The sequence below is a fragment of the Anabrus simplex genome, chromosome 14 (genome assembly GCF_040414725.1).
Source record: "Anabrus simplex isolate iqAnaSimp1 chromosome 14, ASM4041472v1, whole genome shotgun sequence".
NCBI lineage: Eukaryota > Metazoa > Arthropoda > Insecta > Orthoptera > Tettigoniidae > Anabrus > Anabrus simplex.
The window spans coordinates 4,143,865-4,160,919 of NC_090278.1; the positions used below are offsets into that span (position 1 = coordinate 4,143,865).

Sequence of the window (17,055 nt, forward strand, 5' to 3'; positions counted from 1 at the left end):
TCCTTCCCAGTTTATCCCCCCGACCCAAAGTCTCACGCTCCAGGACACAGCCCTTGAGGCGGTAGAGGTGGAATCCCTCGGACTCAGCAGAGATCCCACCTCTACTACCTCAAGGGCAGTGTCCTGGAGTGTAAGACATTGGCTCGAGGGGATACAGCTGGGGAGTATGACCAATACCTCGCCCAGGCGGCCTCATTTGCTTTGCTGAACAGGTGCCTCGTGGGGGATGGGAAAAATTGGAAGGGATAGACAAGGAAGCGGGAAGGAAGCGATGGTGGTCTTAAGTTAGGTACCATCCTGGCATTTGCCTGGAGAAGTGGGAAACCACGGAAAAACACTTCGAGGATGGTTGGGGAGGGAATGGAACCCCCCTCTACTTAGTTGACCTCCCGAGGCTGAGTGAACCCGGTTCCAACTTTCGTACCAGTTTTCAAATTTCGTGGCAGAGCTGGGAATCGAACCCGGGCCTCCGGGGTTGGCAGCTAATGACGCTAACCCTACGCCACAGAGGCGGACTTCATTAGGCGTCAAGTGTATATTATCCGCTACCGTGGTTAGCCCGTTCGAGTCCTGTTGGTTGAAAACATTTTTTACCACCAGAATGTTGCTCGAGGAGTTTGCAATTAATTTAATCCAGGTTTTTGGCACCTCTCTTAGGAAGTCCTCCATTTTCACTCTCTTCGTGGCTCTTTCTTTTTAGTTGATACCTCTCCATTTTCCTTCTGATTAGTATAACATCATCCGCTGGGTGGCGTTTTCTTTTCTTTTTCTTTTTATCTATTGGCTTTACGTCGCACCGATACAGATTGGTCTTATGACGACGGTTGGATAGGAAGGGGCTAGGAGTGGAAAGGAAGCGGCCATGGCGTTAAATAAAGTACTGCCCCAGCATTTGTCTGGTGTGAAAATGGGACACCACGGGAAATCATCTTCAGGACTGCCACTACTGTATCTGACCGCACGGCCAACTCGCCCGGTCATCATTTTGTAACTAACCAGGGAGTATAGCATAGTTTAAATAAGACTTCCCACTTTTACTCACAGGCTGTGCGAATTCCGAAGCCTATATGATTTTTCACGAGAGTTTAATCCTGATGTAAACAAGGCATGTCCACGCCTCAGCCAAAGAAAGAATTGTGATTCGCTGAGCGTGTAGTATCGACCTCCGCCCCGTCAATGTCTCGTGTTCGGACATACAGTGCTGCGCATATGACCTAAAATAGACGAGGAACAGTTTTTGAGCTGTGTGAAACTAAACGGAGGGGTTTGAAGGGACATCTACTGCTGAAGATTAGGGCCTACGTTATTTATTTATTCATTTCTGAATATTAAAGAAAGCTATCGTAGGCTAGAACACAAAATTACACGCGTAGGAAGGTTTATCTCAGGACAGCTGTTTGAAATGTCCGCCTGGTAGACTGTAACCTAATAGAATACCAACTTTCGAATTGAAATGTATATCTCTTATCTTGTAGAGTTCCTATCATGATAGAGCACATATCATGATTGGACATGTCAGACGGAACTGTTGATAATTCTGTAACAATATCTATCGAAAAGAAACAACTCAAAAAGACAATACAATATCCTCCCTATCCATTAACACAGGTTTACGTTCTCTTTTAACAAACTGGAACCCTATGTCCTTTAAAAGTCTGTACAATGTAGTTAAACTGAAGGTGGGTAAAGTTTTATCTTTATTCACACTGTCTAATACTTTGCGTAAAGTAGGTGGTTCATCCCGAAAAAAAAAAAATCATGAATTTTCCTTCTAATACCACTTTTGACGATATCGTGGTACTTCTCGATTCTTTGAGGTCGTTTACGTTCCTTTCCCGGCGTTGTTAATTTCCCTGTCTTTCTAAACTCTGTCCGCATGTTATGAACCGAACTAGTCGACACACCACACAACTCTGCAGTTAGTTTCTCTACCTCTTTTACGGCTAAACCTGGATTCTGTTCACTTATTTTATTAAAAACATTCACTATGGTCACTTCTGAGCGGTTTTCCTCTTTTGTGCTTCATTACACGGGATGGTCCTACCTCTTGCTCCATTTCTCTCGCTATGAATACTGACACTGACAGCTGCTGCAATATGCAACACCTTATCTCCACACTGTACAGCTTGGGACTTTTCCTCACTATGAGAAAACTTCCTGCATTACACCACGCCTTCTGCCTTCATATCTCGTTATTTAATCACTGTTTTATTTTAAAAAAACATATACAGTTGAACCTGACTTATACGTATATCAAGGGGAAGCGAAAAAACTACTTGTAACTCAGAATTACTTAGAAATCAGACTTATGCAATACATCACATATTTACTGAAAAACCAATGGAATAGACCTACATGTGTAAATCCTTGCAAATAATAAATACATTAAGACAGAAAATATTTTGAACTTGGCCCGGCCTTAAAGAAATCAGATAGTTTGGCTTGTTTCACTTTTCTTGCATTAAGAATATAAACCTCCTTTAGCAAACTTGGTAATGCATTCAAAGCATTTTCACTTCAACTTTTCGCACTGATGGAACGCCTACACACTTCGATTGCACTTTAACACTTCACTCAGTTCAGGTGTCAAGAGTCAAGTCGTTATCTCCATCTCCAATGTCACTATCGCTTGTAGCTGGTCCATCACCGCCGCGTTGTTGGCATACATCAGCAATAATCTCTTCATCCAGCCAGATTGTCATCGAAATGCACAAAAGTATCGAATTCTATTTTTTATAGACCCACCGTTAGCTCATTACCAGACAAAACTTCGTCCTCATAATCACATCATAATTAGAGGCAGCCTCTTCTCGTAAGACACCAGTTTTGCAGGAAAGGTTGCTGATTGTGGAGGATAACACCTGCTTCCAGGCAGCCGAAATAAAGTTCATGGCTTGTGGCAAGTTAATGGAGAGAGGTTCATTTCCTGCATCACTCAGTATTATTAAATGTTGAACCAGCATTTTTCTATAATGCACTTTGAAATTTGCAATGATGCCCAAATCAAGCGGTTGTAGAACGCTGGTACAGTTAGGAGAGAAAAATTTCATTCGGATATTCTCCAGAACGATTTGAGGGGGATGTACTGCACATCGATCCATAAAATGAAGGATCTTCTTCTGTTTCTTTTTCATTTTAATGTCCAGTTTTTTCAACCACTGTTCCATTGGATTCAACTTCCTTAGGTTTGGTGGCGAGAAGTACTGTAACACAAATTTTATTTTTCTTCCCTCCGCGGCATGAGTCACCTTTTTCAGCTAATGTCTTATTAGGAAGGAGATTGTAGAATAGGCCGGTCTCATCACAATTGTAGATGTTTGAAGGCTGATAATCGCTTACGATACCTGGCAGAACCTCCTCTTTCCAGTGTTGCACCGTGATGTCGTCTGCGGATTTTGAGTCAACGCAAATTGTTCTCCCTGTAATTCCATGACGATATTTAAATCCTTGCAGCCATCCCGATGAAGCCTTGAAAGCAGCAGTGATACTCATCATTTTAGTTAAATCTATCGCCTTTGCCTTCAGCATGTCTGCACTAATTGGTAGAGCTGCAGCTCGCTTTTGCTGGAACCATGTAAAAAGTGCTTTCTCCAAATCTACGTATCTTCCTTCTTGCTGACGGCTGCGCTTTGCTGATTTTGAACCCAGTTTTAAGAACTCATCCAAAATAGCGTTTCTTTTACTGTTGACTGTACATAGCGTGGTATAAGCAATGCCTAAGTCTGAAGCGATTTCAGTTTTCGTTTTGTGTGGATTAGCGTCCACTTCTCGTATAACTTTTCCCTTTTCTGTTCTCCATGGCTAATCAAAAGCAACTACTGTTCAACAGTAAACATCGGATACCGGCATCGTGGACATTTTATTCTCCGTTGTTCCCACGAAAGAAATTCTCATATTCAAACAAATTTACTGTACTTTCTTTTGTTTACGCACCGAAACCACCCATTTTGGTTACAATGTACCTTAATCTTTGGCGGCGTGTTAAAAACGACGAAGGTGGAGGAGGAGCGAAGGGGGCTCGTCTTTGTTAAGCAGCCAGTAAGTAAGGATCAACAATGTCACTCGGCGAAACTCTCTGTTCTGTTTCAGCACCGAAACCTGATCGCTCTATTTCCGCCTACGCCGACAAAGAGGAAACTTCGTAAATACAGTAGTTTCTTTTTAAAAAGCACATTCTCATTACAATTACGCAAAACTCAGTTATATTTCACTGGCACTTAATACGTATAACAGCGAATTACGTATAAACGGATTACGTATAAATAGGATTTAATTAACACGCTTTTAAATTATATTTTGCCGGGACCTAAAAGAAATTACGTACAAATACGAATTACGTAGAACAGAGTTACGTATAAAGCAGGTTTAACTGTAGATACACACCGGTATATATGACAACCATATTTTAATTTGATTACGTACTATTTCAGACTATCTAAATATAATAAACTAAGATAAAATTAAATTAATACGACGTACTAATTTTCTTCGAGCTCGCATACAGTCGAGTTAGTGCGACGGTTGCTTCTGCAATCAACTACGTCTTAGTGATGGGCGATATTTCACGAACTGTGATTTTTTCACTGATATCAAGAAATCACGAGTAACGACTGTTACTTTCTACGCTATCACTGTGATCAGTCGTGATTTCACTTCAAGTGATCATCGTGCGCCCTCTTGACTCCATATACAGAACTAGAATGTTGCTACCTAAACTGTGACTGTGATCGATGTTGTGATCAGTCGTGATATCACGACATGTGCTGCCGCAACGGTATCCATGCGAAGCGATGCGTTCAAGGAAGCAGCATCACCATGATTATCAACAGTATGGACATTTGTTGATTTAATTTTTTAAGGACGTCAACATATCGTTCAGTATATAATGTATTTGTAGGAATTGAGCACATTCCTCCCGAATATATTAACAACTGAAACACTTATAATCCCCGGCATCGCTTGCAATATCAGTTTCAGGAAATTGTCAGTTGACTCGCAGTGTGGTATTATTTTTAGCGCGCGTTCAAAAAAATCGTGGTACACGGGACTCTCCTAGAATAGTAACAAACATGTATTTCTCCTGTATTTTGGAATGCCCGGGGGCATATTGTCACTGGAGCTCAGTATTAGGAGGCAAGTTGACTGAAATGGCGTTTTCTAGAAAAAGGAAGAACAGTGACCTGTAGCAGTCCTTTAAAGAAGTGGATGAAAATTTCACAATATGTAATATGAGCAAACAGAAATTGTCTTAAAAAGAAGTACTTCAAATCTGAATAAACATTTGGAATGCGAGCACCTCTCACTTGCTTTGCCAGAAAGCAGTAGTCAACAATCGGCATGTATCTGATGATACAGACCTGGGATTTTAGACTCTAAAAAAAATGTTTTAGGCACCTAAAATGGCTTTTTAAACAAGTAAATAGGTTTTTAAAAGAGAATATAGGCACTTCAAATATGCTTTAAAAATAGGCAGAAAATCGACTTTAAAATATGACAATATAGACCTACACTGTAATGTGATATTTTTTTTACGTTAAGTACAGTAATGTGGTATAGACTACCCTTTCTAAATAGGAATAGTTGCAAAATGAAGGCATAATTAAACAGGCGTTTATTACAAACAGCTATGGATTAGGAAACAAAAAATTTTCATCAGTACTGTACTAAAATTAAATGAAATGCGTAGTACTGGTATGCGTATTTATTTGTGAGGAACATTCCTACTGCACTTTTCAGTCGTAGTTTGCTTTACAGCACATAACAATAATCTTCTCCAAATTTTCCACAGTCAGGCTGCGTCTTTTGTCTGTTAAAACCATTTTTAAAGCAGAAAAAATGTGCTCTACACCCACAGATGTTGGAGGGGCATAGCAAAATTTACCTACATTTTTCAGTTCAATTTCACTAGGTAGGTCTACTTTTCCCCATCCATTACCTGATATATCCTTTCCTGCACTGAATTACCTAGATTCTTCTGCAATAGTCTAGCCCACCTGTCTTTTATTTTATCCCTTACTTTACCCCTAGTACTTTGTATAATATTCTCAGCTTCCTCAATTACAAAATATATCTGTTTGAGACTCTACGTTTTTTCCTATTTTTGTAATGATTGACTGGAAGAAATGAAAAATTTGCCTGAATATATGCAATGTCTCTCTGAACACTGGAATAATCCTTTAGCAGATCTTTGCCCATACGACACACATGCAGAGTTGTCTGTTAAAGGCATATTGTCTATCACAGATGTTCGATATAATACAGGGCAGCTTCCATTGAGGAACCCCAACGGCTGATAATTGGCTGTGGTGGAAAAGAATAGAGTGGAATTTCTCTCAGAAGATGGCTATTCTTGATGGAAGCTTACAGAACACTCTCTTCGTTGTTGAAATCAGATTATTTACTGCAGGCAACTTGGCCCTAACTATTTCTGTGAGTCTGTGCAAGGTATGGGCCATGCAAGTAACATGGACATTAAAGAAGGGTAGAAAGTTTTAACGAGAGGTAGAGTAGCAATCATGTAGGAAGCAGCATTGGAGACAAGGAGAAGGTCTTTATAATCATCAACACTCCCAGGATACAACAACTGGAACCCCTTGTTGATGATGTACACAATGCTTTTTGCTCTATTTTCTGAAGCTGCTTAGAACAAAGGAGAGCAGTAAATGCCAATTGGGTTCCAGTTTTACTACTATAAGATTAGCAATGTACCTGCCCACAGAGTTGCTGGTTTTGTCCACATACAACCCTATGTAAGGACTCCCAAATATCCTCTGTGACTGGCAAAATTACCTCCTATATCTAAGTAGTTTTTCTTTAATGTAGATGTTGAAAGTATGTGTTGTTGGTGTATTTCTGTAAACAAATCTCTGAAAACATGACTATGCACAGAATTCCAGGGGATATTTTCAGCAGCTAGGGCTCTAAACATATGAGCATAGAAACTACTGTGGATTGTGGGAGGTATACTTTGTGTGAGCAGAGTCTGTCCAGTGTTACTTTTCATGGTTGATTTTGCTTTGTGACTAGCACTATCAGCATGCTCTTGTGAAATCTAAAACACAATAATGTGATGAAAATTAGACTAAGATAAGGAATAGCTAATGAATAAAATTTGTAATTTTGAATTATTTCATTTAAACCACTACTACTCTAAAGTTAATTAAGAACAAGAACACTCCAGGCCTCGAAAGGTCTTGGCTTTGATTTACAGCTGCTGCGCAGCTCTAGGCTTGCAGATATTAGATAGCCGTGTGGTCAGCACGTCACATCCCTCAAGTGTATTGCCGTGCCTCTTAGACCGCTCCTCATTGTAGCTTCCGAATTGCCCTCACGCAGCTGGGTCAACGCCTTTCCATACCATATATTTTTCTAAATTACTGCCGGTACTGGTATCTAGGGAAAGGTGCACTGGTACGGTATCGTTAACCTTACATTAGGTGGCTGGGAATAGTCATTCATCATTATATTTTTCACTTGTGCCAGATAAATGTGTAGGCTTTCATTTCCTAGCACATACCAAATAATCGGTTACAGTATAAAACACGACTGTTACCAACGTTGATCCTATTTTTCCTTGACATATTGGTTGAACTTCGGCATGTCTACAAAAAACGAATGTAAATAATAAAATGATCATGTTTGTACGCCTAGAAGTAAATTGGCAACGACCGTGTCTGTAATGCAACCAAAATGTAGGCTGTTTATTAAATGCAAACCCTTAGGTGGCTGATTTTCTTATAAATGTTTACACAGAGATAGCCTAGTCACAGTAACAAGGCATTCTCTTGATCACAAGCTACAAATAACAAGCACCAAGCAGCACGGGCGATGCGGTGATTGTGATCACGTCACGACTAAAAATCACTGATATCAGAAAATCACGATATCAAATCACGCTGTGACTCACAAATCACTGTATCGCTCATCACTACTACGTCTATGTCCACGTGCGAAGCCAAGATGCTCCGCCTATTTGTTTACATCAGGATTAAACTCTCGTGAAAAATCATATAGTGCCATATGACTTGTGTCATGCCTGGCGTGATAAGAAGTGTTGACAGCTGAGGCAGCAGGATGTTTAGCTCTGTCGCTCAGTTCGCTATAGTAACTATTGACCAAAGAGGATAGAATAGACTAAGGTGTAAGGTGTGTAAGGTTATTAACGCGGTGGTTAAGCACACTACAGCACAGAGAATATTTTTGATCGAGTGTTATTTGTACAAGAAGAAAATAACAGTTAAAAGGTGCCTTTGAAAATTCCGTATACAGTTTCCCGGTTCTACAGTGCCTTCAAAACTTTACGTGCATCAACTCGTTCACAAGTGACGTAGTACTGGTTTCGTAACTAATGATAAAAAACAGCGAAGGAGAACAATTCTGACACAGGAGAGATTAGAAGATATACAGTCCACAAGTCGCTTCGGAGAGTAGCTCAGAAAACTGGTATTTCACATTCGTTAACACGTAATGCAACAAAATTATTACATTTATGATCTTACCGAACTCATTCAGACCATAACATACAGCCAACAGATTTCATTGCAAGCATAAGATTTTGCAATTGGCTAATGAATGGTGTCGACGCTGGTATCGTGCATCCGAACTTTCTGTTTTGTGAGTGACGAAGCTTGGTTTCATTTGAGTGAATATGCCAATTCACACAGCAATGGATCTGGGATAGACAGAACCCGCACATTTTACAACCGAGACCTGTACAGGACGTGAAAGTAAGTGTATAGTGCGCTATTACTGGCCCACGAATTTTAGGTCTGATATCTTTTCAGGACACGATTACTTTCGAATATTCTCGAACCATTTTTTGCTGAATTAACTGAAGAAGAAAAAGGTGCGGCTATTCCCATCAGGATGGTGCGACGACCCATACGGCGCATAGCTCTATACGACGGTTGCGGAAGCATTCGATGATGATCAGATCATCAGTAAAGTGGTATGGCCCCCTCGTTCCCCTGATTCAAGCACATGCGACTTTCATCAGTGTGAAAATCTCGAAGAAAAAGTTTACAGGAATAATCCTCGAACTGCAGAACAATTCTTCTTCTTCCTTTCCTATCGCTTTTCCCGCACATGTGGGGTCGCGGGTGCAAACTGTGTCGCACATATGGATTTGGCTCTGTTTTACGGCCCGGTGCCCTTCCTGACGCCAAAGCTATATGGAGGGACGTAATCACTATTGCGTATTTCTGTGGAGGATGGTAGTGTGGTGTGTTGTCTGAATATGAAAAGGAAAGTGATGGAACAAACACAAACACCCATTCCCCTAGATAGAAGAATGAATCAGACGTTAAAATCCCCGACCCGGTCGAGAATCGAACCCGTGAATCTCTGAACCGAAGGCCTCAACGCTGACCATTCAGCCAAGGAGTCGTACGACGTGCAGAACAATAAAAAATCGAAAATCAGTGTCCATGAACTGCAAAGTGCGTTTCGAAATCTCATTACAAGATTTGAAGCTTGCATCGCAGCTCAAGGAGATCACTTTCAACATCTCTAAATGCTGGTGAGTGCATTTCCATTTAGTTTCTATAGGCGTAACCATGCCGCTTCTTTGAGACGACTATCCCCCCTGCGGGTGGGGGTGGTAGAATAACACCCATGGTATCCCCTGCCTGTCGTAAGAGACAACTACAAGGGGCCTCGCGGGCTTTTATCTTGGAAGCATGAGATGGCGACCACGGGGCCCTTAGTTGAATGCTGACATTGTTCCCACTTACTTGTACCAGGCTCCTCACTTTCATGTTTCCTATCTGACCTCCGTTAGTCAACTCTTGTTCTTTTCCGACTCCGACGGTATGACAGCACTTTTAAGAGATGTACAGCTGGGCAACCATACTCTATTAACACTAATCAGAGGGAAAATCTGAAGGAGTCCGACACTTCGAAAAATGAAGGTATCGGCCAGGGTCACGAAAGACGGGAAAATGTAAGACTCCCTAGACCATGAATGCTCTAATTCATGATTAAGGTGAGCATGTTAGTAGGAATGAAGTATTTATGTAGGAAGTGCATGTGTACGATGTGTATACAACAATTATGTGGAGTCCTGTAGAATTTAATACGTTCGTTCTGTAGTACGAGCACTTAAAGCAGGTAACTTTTTTTTCTTTTAAATTTTCATCCGAAAATTTGTATAACGTGACGCGACAAAATGTGTGAGCGGACGTGTAGCCATAGTTTTTTGTTTTTTGTTTTTTTACAATTGGCTTTACGTCGCACTGACACAGATAGGTCTTATGGCGACGATGGGATAGGAAAGACCTAGGAGTTGGAAGGAAGCGGCCGTGGTCTTAATTAACGAACAGCCCCAGCATTTGCCTGGTGTGAAAATGGGAAACCACGGAATACCATCTTCAGGGCTGCCGACAGTGGGGTTCGAATCCACTATCTCTTAAATGCAAGCTCACAGCTGCACGCCCCTAACCGCACGGCTAACTCGCTCAATAACAACCGTACAGGCAGTGATGTAAGGTATGGATGGGTGATCACGATCAGACGTTACCTAGCAACCGCACAGGCTATGTCTTATGGTGGTGATTATGGCTTTAAGAGGAAGTACAACTGGGCAACCATCTTCTATTAACACTAATCAGAGGGGAGGAATGGAAGAGGTTTGACACTTCGGAAAACGAAAATACCGACCAAAAATGTCAAAGGCCCCTCGGGGCGTGAAAATGAAAGACTCCCTAGGCTTTGCGAACCTAATACCGTCGGGGTCGAGAAAGAACAAGATTTGACCAAGAGATGTCGGATAGGAAAGGCGAAAGTGAAGAACCTGGCACAAGAAAGTGGAACCAATGCCAGGATTCAGCTAAGGGCCCCGTGGTCCCCAACCCACGCTCCCAAGTTAAGAATCCCTGTGGCTCCTTTTAATCGCCTCTTACGACAGGCAAGAGTTACTGTGGCTGTTATTCTGCTACCCCCACCAACAGGGGCACTATGGTTGGTTGTCATCTTAAATTAGCAACCCTTGACGGATGGCCATGACAGTAGACATATTTATGATCATTTGATTTTAGCAAAGGGAAAAGTGGTTGGGTTTTATTCCTACGTTATAAATAGCCGCTGCAAGTGAGTTTGATATGCAGACACTACCGTGGTGAATAATAAGTGAAAGATCACTTTGTTCAATTAGACATACAAACTTTTGAGATACTGATAAATTTACTGACGAACCAATTTCTGAAGTAATATCGTTAAGTCATTATTAATTGTAAAATATTTTCGACAAATTTCTTTCCAAACCAAGGAATATTGTACGGTATCGTATTTTGACACCAAAACCCATATCATAAAATAATATAGTCGCAAGTCTGTAAATAAGATTGCCCAATCCTGAAACACCACGATAATTAATATACTGTTTTAAAAATTTTATTTAAACGTGAAATTCCGAATTGAATCACTTCACATCCCATAAATAAAATATGTTTACGGTCACCTGTCCCGTAAGTAGCTGTCCTAGCGTTGTGTAGTGGAAAGAACATCTCTCTCACCGGGCGAGTTGGCCGTGCGGTTAGGGAGCTTGCATCCGGGAGATAGTGGGTTCGAATCCCACTGTCGGCTGCCCTGAAGATGGTTTTCCGTGGTTTCTCATTTTCACACCATGCAAATGCTGGGGCTGTACTTTAAGTAAGGCCACGGCCGTTTCCTTCCAACTTCGAGGCCTTTCCTATCCCATCGTCGCTATAAGACCTATCTGCGTCGGTGCGAAGTAAAGCAAAGTAGCAACTTGCTTTCGCAGGGAAAGCCGATGATAGCCCCTCCATGTTTATTCTAGCTCGTTGATCAGCACTTATCTCTATTCGTCCTGATAGTACGACAATGAGAGAAGTTGTCTATTCGGACGGGAATTTTTTTTTTTAGTTTGGTGGTGAGCTTGTTCAAGAAATTTGACAACACTGGAACGGAATTCAAGCGAGCAAGACATTCGAAAGGAACGCTTTTGTACTGTTGGGCGGTTGTATACAAAGGTGGCAAAAATGGGAGAATCTGAGTGTTCTGAAGCTTCGGTTGTTGTTTCAGAGGACAAGCCTTCTCTCCCTACAGTACAGGAAGATAAGTTAGAACTGCAGAAATCTTGTACGTATGTTGATAAGTTAAATGAAATCGAAAACCTGATGTTAAAGATTAGTGAAGAATGTGAGTTAGGACTGCACATTGTTGGTGTTAGCTCGGAGACAGAAAGGAATGCAGGTATACTGGCGATGGCTACAAATGAACAGTGTTATATTTTTGACCTGCTGGCTTTAGGTGATGTTATTTCCTGTGAAGGTTTGCGGAAAGTTTTAGAATCAGAAAGTATTGTGAAAGTGACACACAACTGTCGCACGGTATCACATTACTTCTCTAAGTATTACGACATTAAATTGAAGAATGTTTTTGATATTGAAGTTGCTTACGTTTTGAAGTGTGCTTTGAACAATTTGGATGATGCTCAAGAACAACAAACGCCGACTTTGTGTGAAATTTTTGAAAATATACTAGAAAAGTGTATACCGGTACCTGATACCTGTGCCGATGCAGAAGAAGATATTTGGCGTCATCGGCCTTTAAACGTGGGCTGCCAGACAGTTATTCAGGAATTTCTTAAATCATTGCTATCTTTGAAGGAGAGGTTATCAGAGTGTGTTGACTACAAAATGGTCATCTCTTGCGTGGATTTTTATCTAAATAATTCGACTGAAAGTGTTCATCAGGCTGTACGTATTTACAAGGAAAAAATGTCAAATTCCTCTGAAAGTAAGGCTTTGGAGATTAAGAAAGCTATACCACATGAAATGAATACTACTGGTAGCAATTCATCTCTGTCTTCGTTTTCGGATACTTCAGAAGATGAAGATTCCCCCCCTGAGAAGAATATTCACGAAAGTCTTAACGATAGTATTTCAAGTTACAGTAAAGCGTTCAGCCCAAAAATATATCACAGAATTATTGGGATCGTCAAACGAATAATCAAGGATAGTGTGTATATTGACAATATGGATAAAGCGAAGAATGTGATGAAAAATATTGCTGATAAGCCTTTGATAGCATTGGAAATGCTGGGCGCCAATGACGGATTTTTAAACAATGTTGGACTGTTCAGTGTTGCAACAGAATCACAAGTGTATGTATTTGATTTGAAGCTTCTTGGCGAATCGTTGTTTGATGTAGGCTTGCGGGAGACATTAGAATCTGAAGAGATCGTGAAAGTGGTTCATAACTGCCGTGTTATGTCCAATATTCTTTATCACGAGTACAGAGTGAAACTATGTAATGTTTTTGATACTGAAGTGGCGTATATTTTAAAAACTGCTGGGGAACACAGAACTGTGATTCATGTTGCTCCTGCTTTGAGACGTATTTTTAATTCGATCTCTCCAATACCGGTGTCACAGAGTTACGGACCGAAGGCTCATCCAATGGGATTGACGTGGGTGAATCGTCCACTCTCGCGTGACTTACAACGTTTCGCTGCGAGAAATGTTGTGCATTTAATTTATTTACGAAAGAAGATGATGTCATCTATCAACGACGAACTGATGAAGCGGTGTTGTGATTATTATCTTTCTGCAATTCGTGATTTGGATCGTGCGGAAGTGGGAAGAGGTATGGGGAAAATTTGCACTGTGCCTAAAGAACTGTACGATATTGTTAAAGAATTCATGCCTGATGTAACTTCTGGAGGATGGGAGATTCGCTCCGGAGGGAAACGGGAACACTCCCCTTCAACGGAAACAGAACCACCCTTGAAGAAAAGGCGCATTACTGAGTGCTTGGTTTCCTAAAATGTTTGGTAATTAATGACCGTTGTTGAACTCCTATGGAATTCTTTTTATTTTATTTTCCAATCTAGTACTGTTTTAATTAATTTAGTACAGAAATTATAATGAAAACATTAATTTTTCGCATCTCTTCTTGGAATACTGTGCATTGTTTTGTAAGGAAAAGGACTATATTTTAAAAGTGATTTTTCTGACAGCCTTCTTATTTTTAGTGCAGTAAAGAAAGATGTAGGTTCATACTGGAAATACCAGTATCAGTTTATTTATATTTCTGCTGGAAAACAGAATTCTGAACAGTAAGAAAATTGCATGATAATATTTGCATAATTTGTTGCAGGAAATGTAGATACCTTCCTTGTACATTTATATAAAGTGTTTTTGCTGATAGACTTATTTTTAGTGCAGTAGAGAAAAGGTGTAGATTAATATTGGAAATACCAATATCAATTTGTTTATGTTTCTGTTACAATTCTGACAAAGTAAGAAAATTTGTTGCAGGGAATTTACTTTCCTTGTCCCTAATTGTCTTTGTTATTTGCTTGAAATATGACATTCACAGTGGACCAGTACATACCGACTAACAGATTTACAGTATATAGCTAGCAGTAGTTAGCGCTTGGTTAGAGAGCTTTGTCTTGGTTATCATTTACAGTGTCTTGACAACTGGGAAGTGTACAAAGGAATTTATGTGCGGGGTCTGCAGTGGGGTTAGGTTAGGTAGTGCTTACTGAATATTTTTAATATTAAATGTCTTGTCTTTATTAGATTCTAGAATTTTCCCTTTTTTTTGAGTAAAGTTTTAATGCAAGTGGCCCTGCAGGATTGCTTTCGGTTGCCAGTTCATACTCTACCCATTAGTTGAATTATTGTTAATCTCATAAGGATCTTTATACTTATATAATTTATCACCCATCATTGAAAACATTTGTTGATAATAAAAACTGTAGTGTGAGGAACACTAAGACTTTATTACAGAAAACTTGGAAATAAAAATGTACAGGTGATCATTTTACTTCTAACCTCATTTTCACTTTAGGTGATATCCTCTGGTTTACATAACTTTAACACATTTCTTTTTAACTGAAAGGATTTGAAATTATTATTCTAGCACACAAATTGTGTTTTAATTAAGACATACAGAACTCAATGAGCGACCTTTTTTTTTTTTTTTTTCGATTAACGTGATAACAATCACAATGATTATCGCAGAGTTCACATAATCATGTTACTTGGGTCATGGAAAAACTTCAACTTGCAAACCCTGTGATGGAATCCATGTACAGCCATTGAAGTCACAAAGTGTTGCAGCACCTGGTTTGTATATGCCCAAGTTTTGTTCACCATGGCTTCAGTGAAGTAAAACTTTAACCAGATATTTTTCTTCTTCTTCTCTTGCCTCTCCTCCATTAGCCTCTTCCAGCTGTCAGTTGATGGTAGGGAGAACTTTAGTCTCAGCATCTCGATTAGAAAAGGTTCTTAAAATTTACAAACTTCATCTTAAAGATCTGTATTGATACAGTTTAAATTAACTAGTGTTAGGTTTGATGGTCCACCTAATCAATACACTTCACTTTACAAGTGAAAACTATTTAATATAATAATATATTTTTTTATAATCATCATTCACTTATCTCTTACTTGATTCAAGAATTACAAATAATCTGCCTTGTCGTGCAAGTGAACTCTCTGTTCAATAATATATTTTAATATTAAATAGTTTTCACTTGTAAAGTGACGTGTATTGATTGGGTGGACCGTTAAACGTAACACTAGTTAATAGAAAGGTTCTCTGGCAAGTTCGTAGACGAGCCTTGATCTTGTGTATTTAGATACTTCAATAAGCGTTTCGGATTTCCCAGAGTTGAACCCTAACTCCAGTGCTGAACTTAGTGTTTACAGTCTCGAACTAGAGCACACCCTGAAGAATTCTAAGATGCAGTCAATTCTTACTCCTTGAAGTTGTTACACAGTTTTGCAGAGCCTGAAAATGCATCTGTGAAAGCAATATCTGACATTAAGCATCTGAGAAACTTGTCTTTAGAAACAGCCATAAAACTCTTTCATCTAAAAATCAGCCCTATAACAACATGTGGCTTGGAAAACATTTGGGAACATTTGAGTATGAAACAGTTAGATAAAATCGAGAAATTGAAGGCAATCTACTTGAAACGGGCTCTGTGCCTCTCCAAATATTCTCCTTCCCGGCTCGTGTATGAGCTATCCGGAGAGGTATTTTATGTGGAAGAGCTAAGGTTACAGTTGTTACTTCCAGCAACAATACCCTATGTACATCTACTTCGAGACCTACGATCGAAGAATGCTGACATCTGGGAAGATTTCTACTCTACTGATGCCATGCTAAATCTCCGAGTGGGTTCAAGGTGGATATGAACTGTGACACTTGCTGACAAGGTTCTCCATTCATGGGTTCCATTATAAACTTTGTAATATAAAGCATTATCATGACCCAGGTTTGAACTGTGTATGTTCAAGATGTGGTGCACACTGTACTAGGTACCATGTTTTAAGTTGTAAACAGCGATCGGAATCACTGGTGAAATTTTGTAACGAAGATTAATGTTTTGTATATTAATTCTTTGCATATTGTAGGTGGCATTAGGGTCAAATCATAATTCACTTATCTCTTACTTGATCCAAGAATCACAAATAATCTGCCTTGTCGTGCAAGTGAACTCTCTGTTGCCCAAACTTGGAGCACTTTCCTGGCATCTATTTTCTATATTGGTAAAGGAAAACATTCTAGACCCTATTCACATCTCTATGACACAGTTGCAGTCTGGAACACAGGTGAGAGCAATAATAGATATCTGGAAAGCAGGTTTGGGGGTAGTTTGTCTCCATGTCTTTCAAAATGTGATTTCAGCTGAAGCTTATACAAGGAACTTATGCAACATTCACCGTTGTGAATATTATGGTGAAGCTGCCACCTGAAACTCTCGGGATAAAATATTTGGAGCATGCTTATTGCATCGGGCGATGCAAATATTCCTACTGAGGCCTAGTGATATTGAATAAAGCTCCATTAAAATAATTCAGTACAAGAAACAATGTAGATGATCTTTTAGAGAATTTGAAATAATGAAGTAGTTTTTTTAAATGCAAGTTGTCACAGTGAAAACGACTATCTCAAATATTTTTTATTGAAATAATGCAAGTGTTTCATAGGCCTAAATATTCTTATATCAACAGTAAAAGAATATCTAAAGAATTGTTATTTATTGCAGCAATTCCTTTTATGACTAATGGAGTGATT

The 17,055-nt window shown here is 39.7% G+C and overlaps 1 protein-coding gene across 1 annotated transcript; it reads left to right on the forward strand.

The window, feature by feature from the left end:
* The first annotated feature begins 11,781 nt into the window (after positions 1-11,781).
* Positions 11,782-14,907, forward strand: LOC136885221 (uncharacterized). The gene has a single exon (XM_067157662.2). It carries the CDS (start codon positions 11,997-11,999, stop codon positions 13,782-13,784), a length of 1,788 nt encoding a protein of 595 aa, XP_067013763.2. The 5' UTR covers positions 11,782-11,996; the 3' UTR covers positions 13,785-14,907.
* Positions 14,908-17,055: the final 2,148 nt, after the last annotated feature.

Coding starts and splice junctions, on each gene's coding strand:
- LOC136885221 (XM_067157662.2), top strand. CDS start 11,997: ATGGGAGAATCTGAGTGTTCTGAAGCTTCGGTTGTTGTTTCAGAGGAC.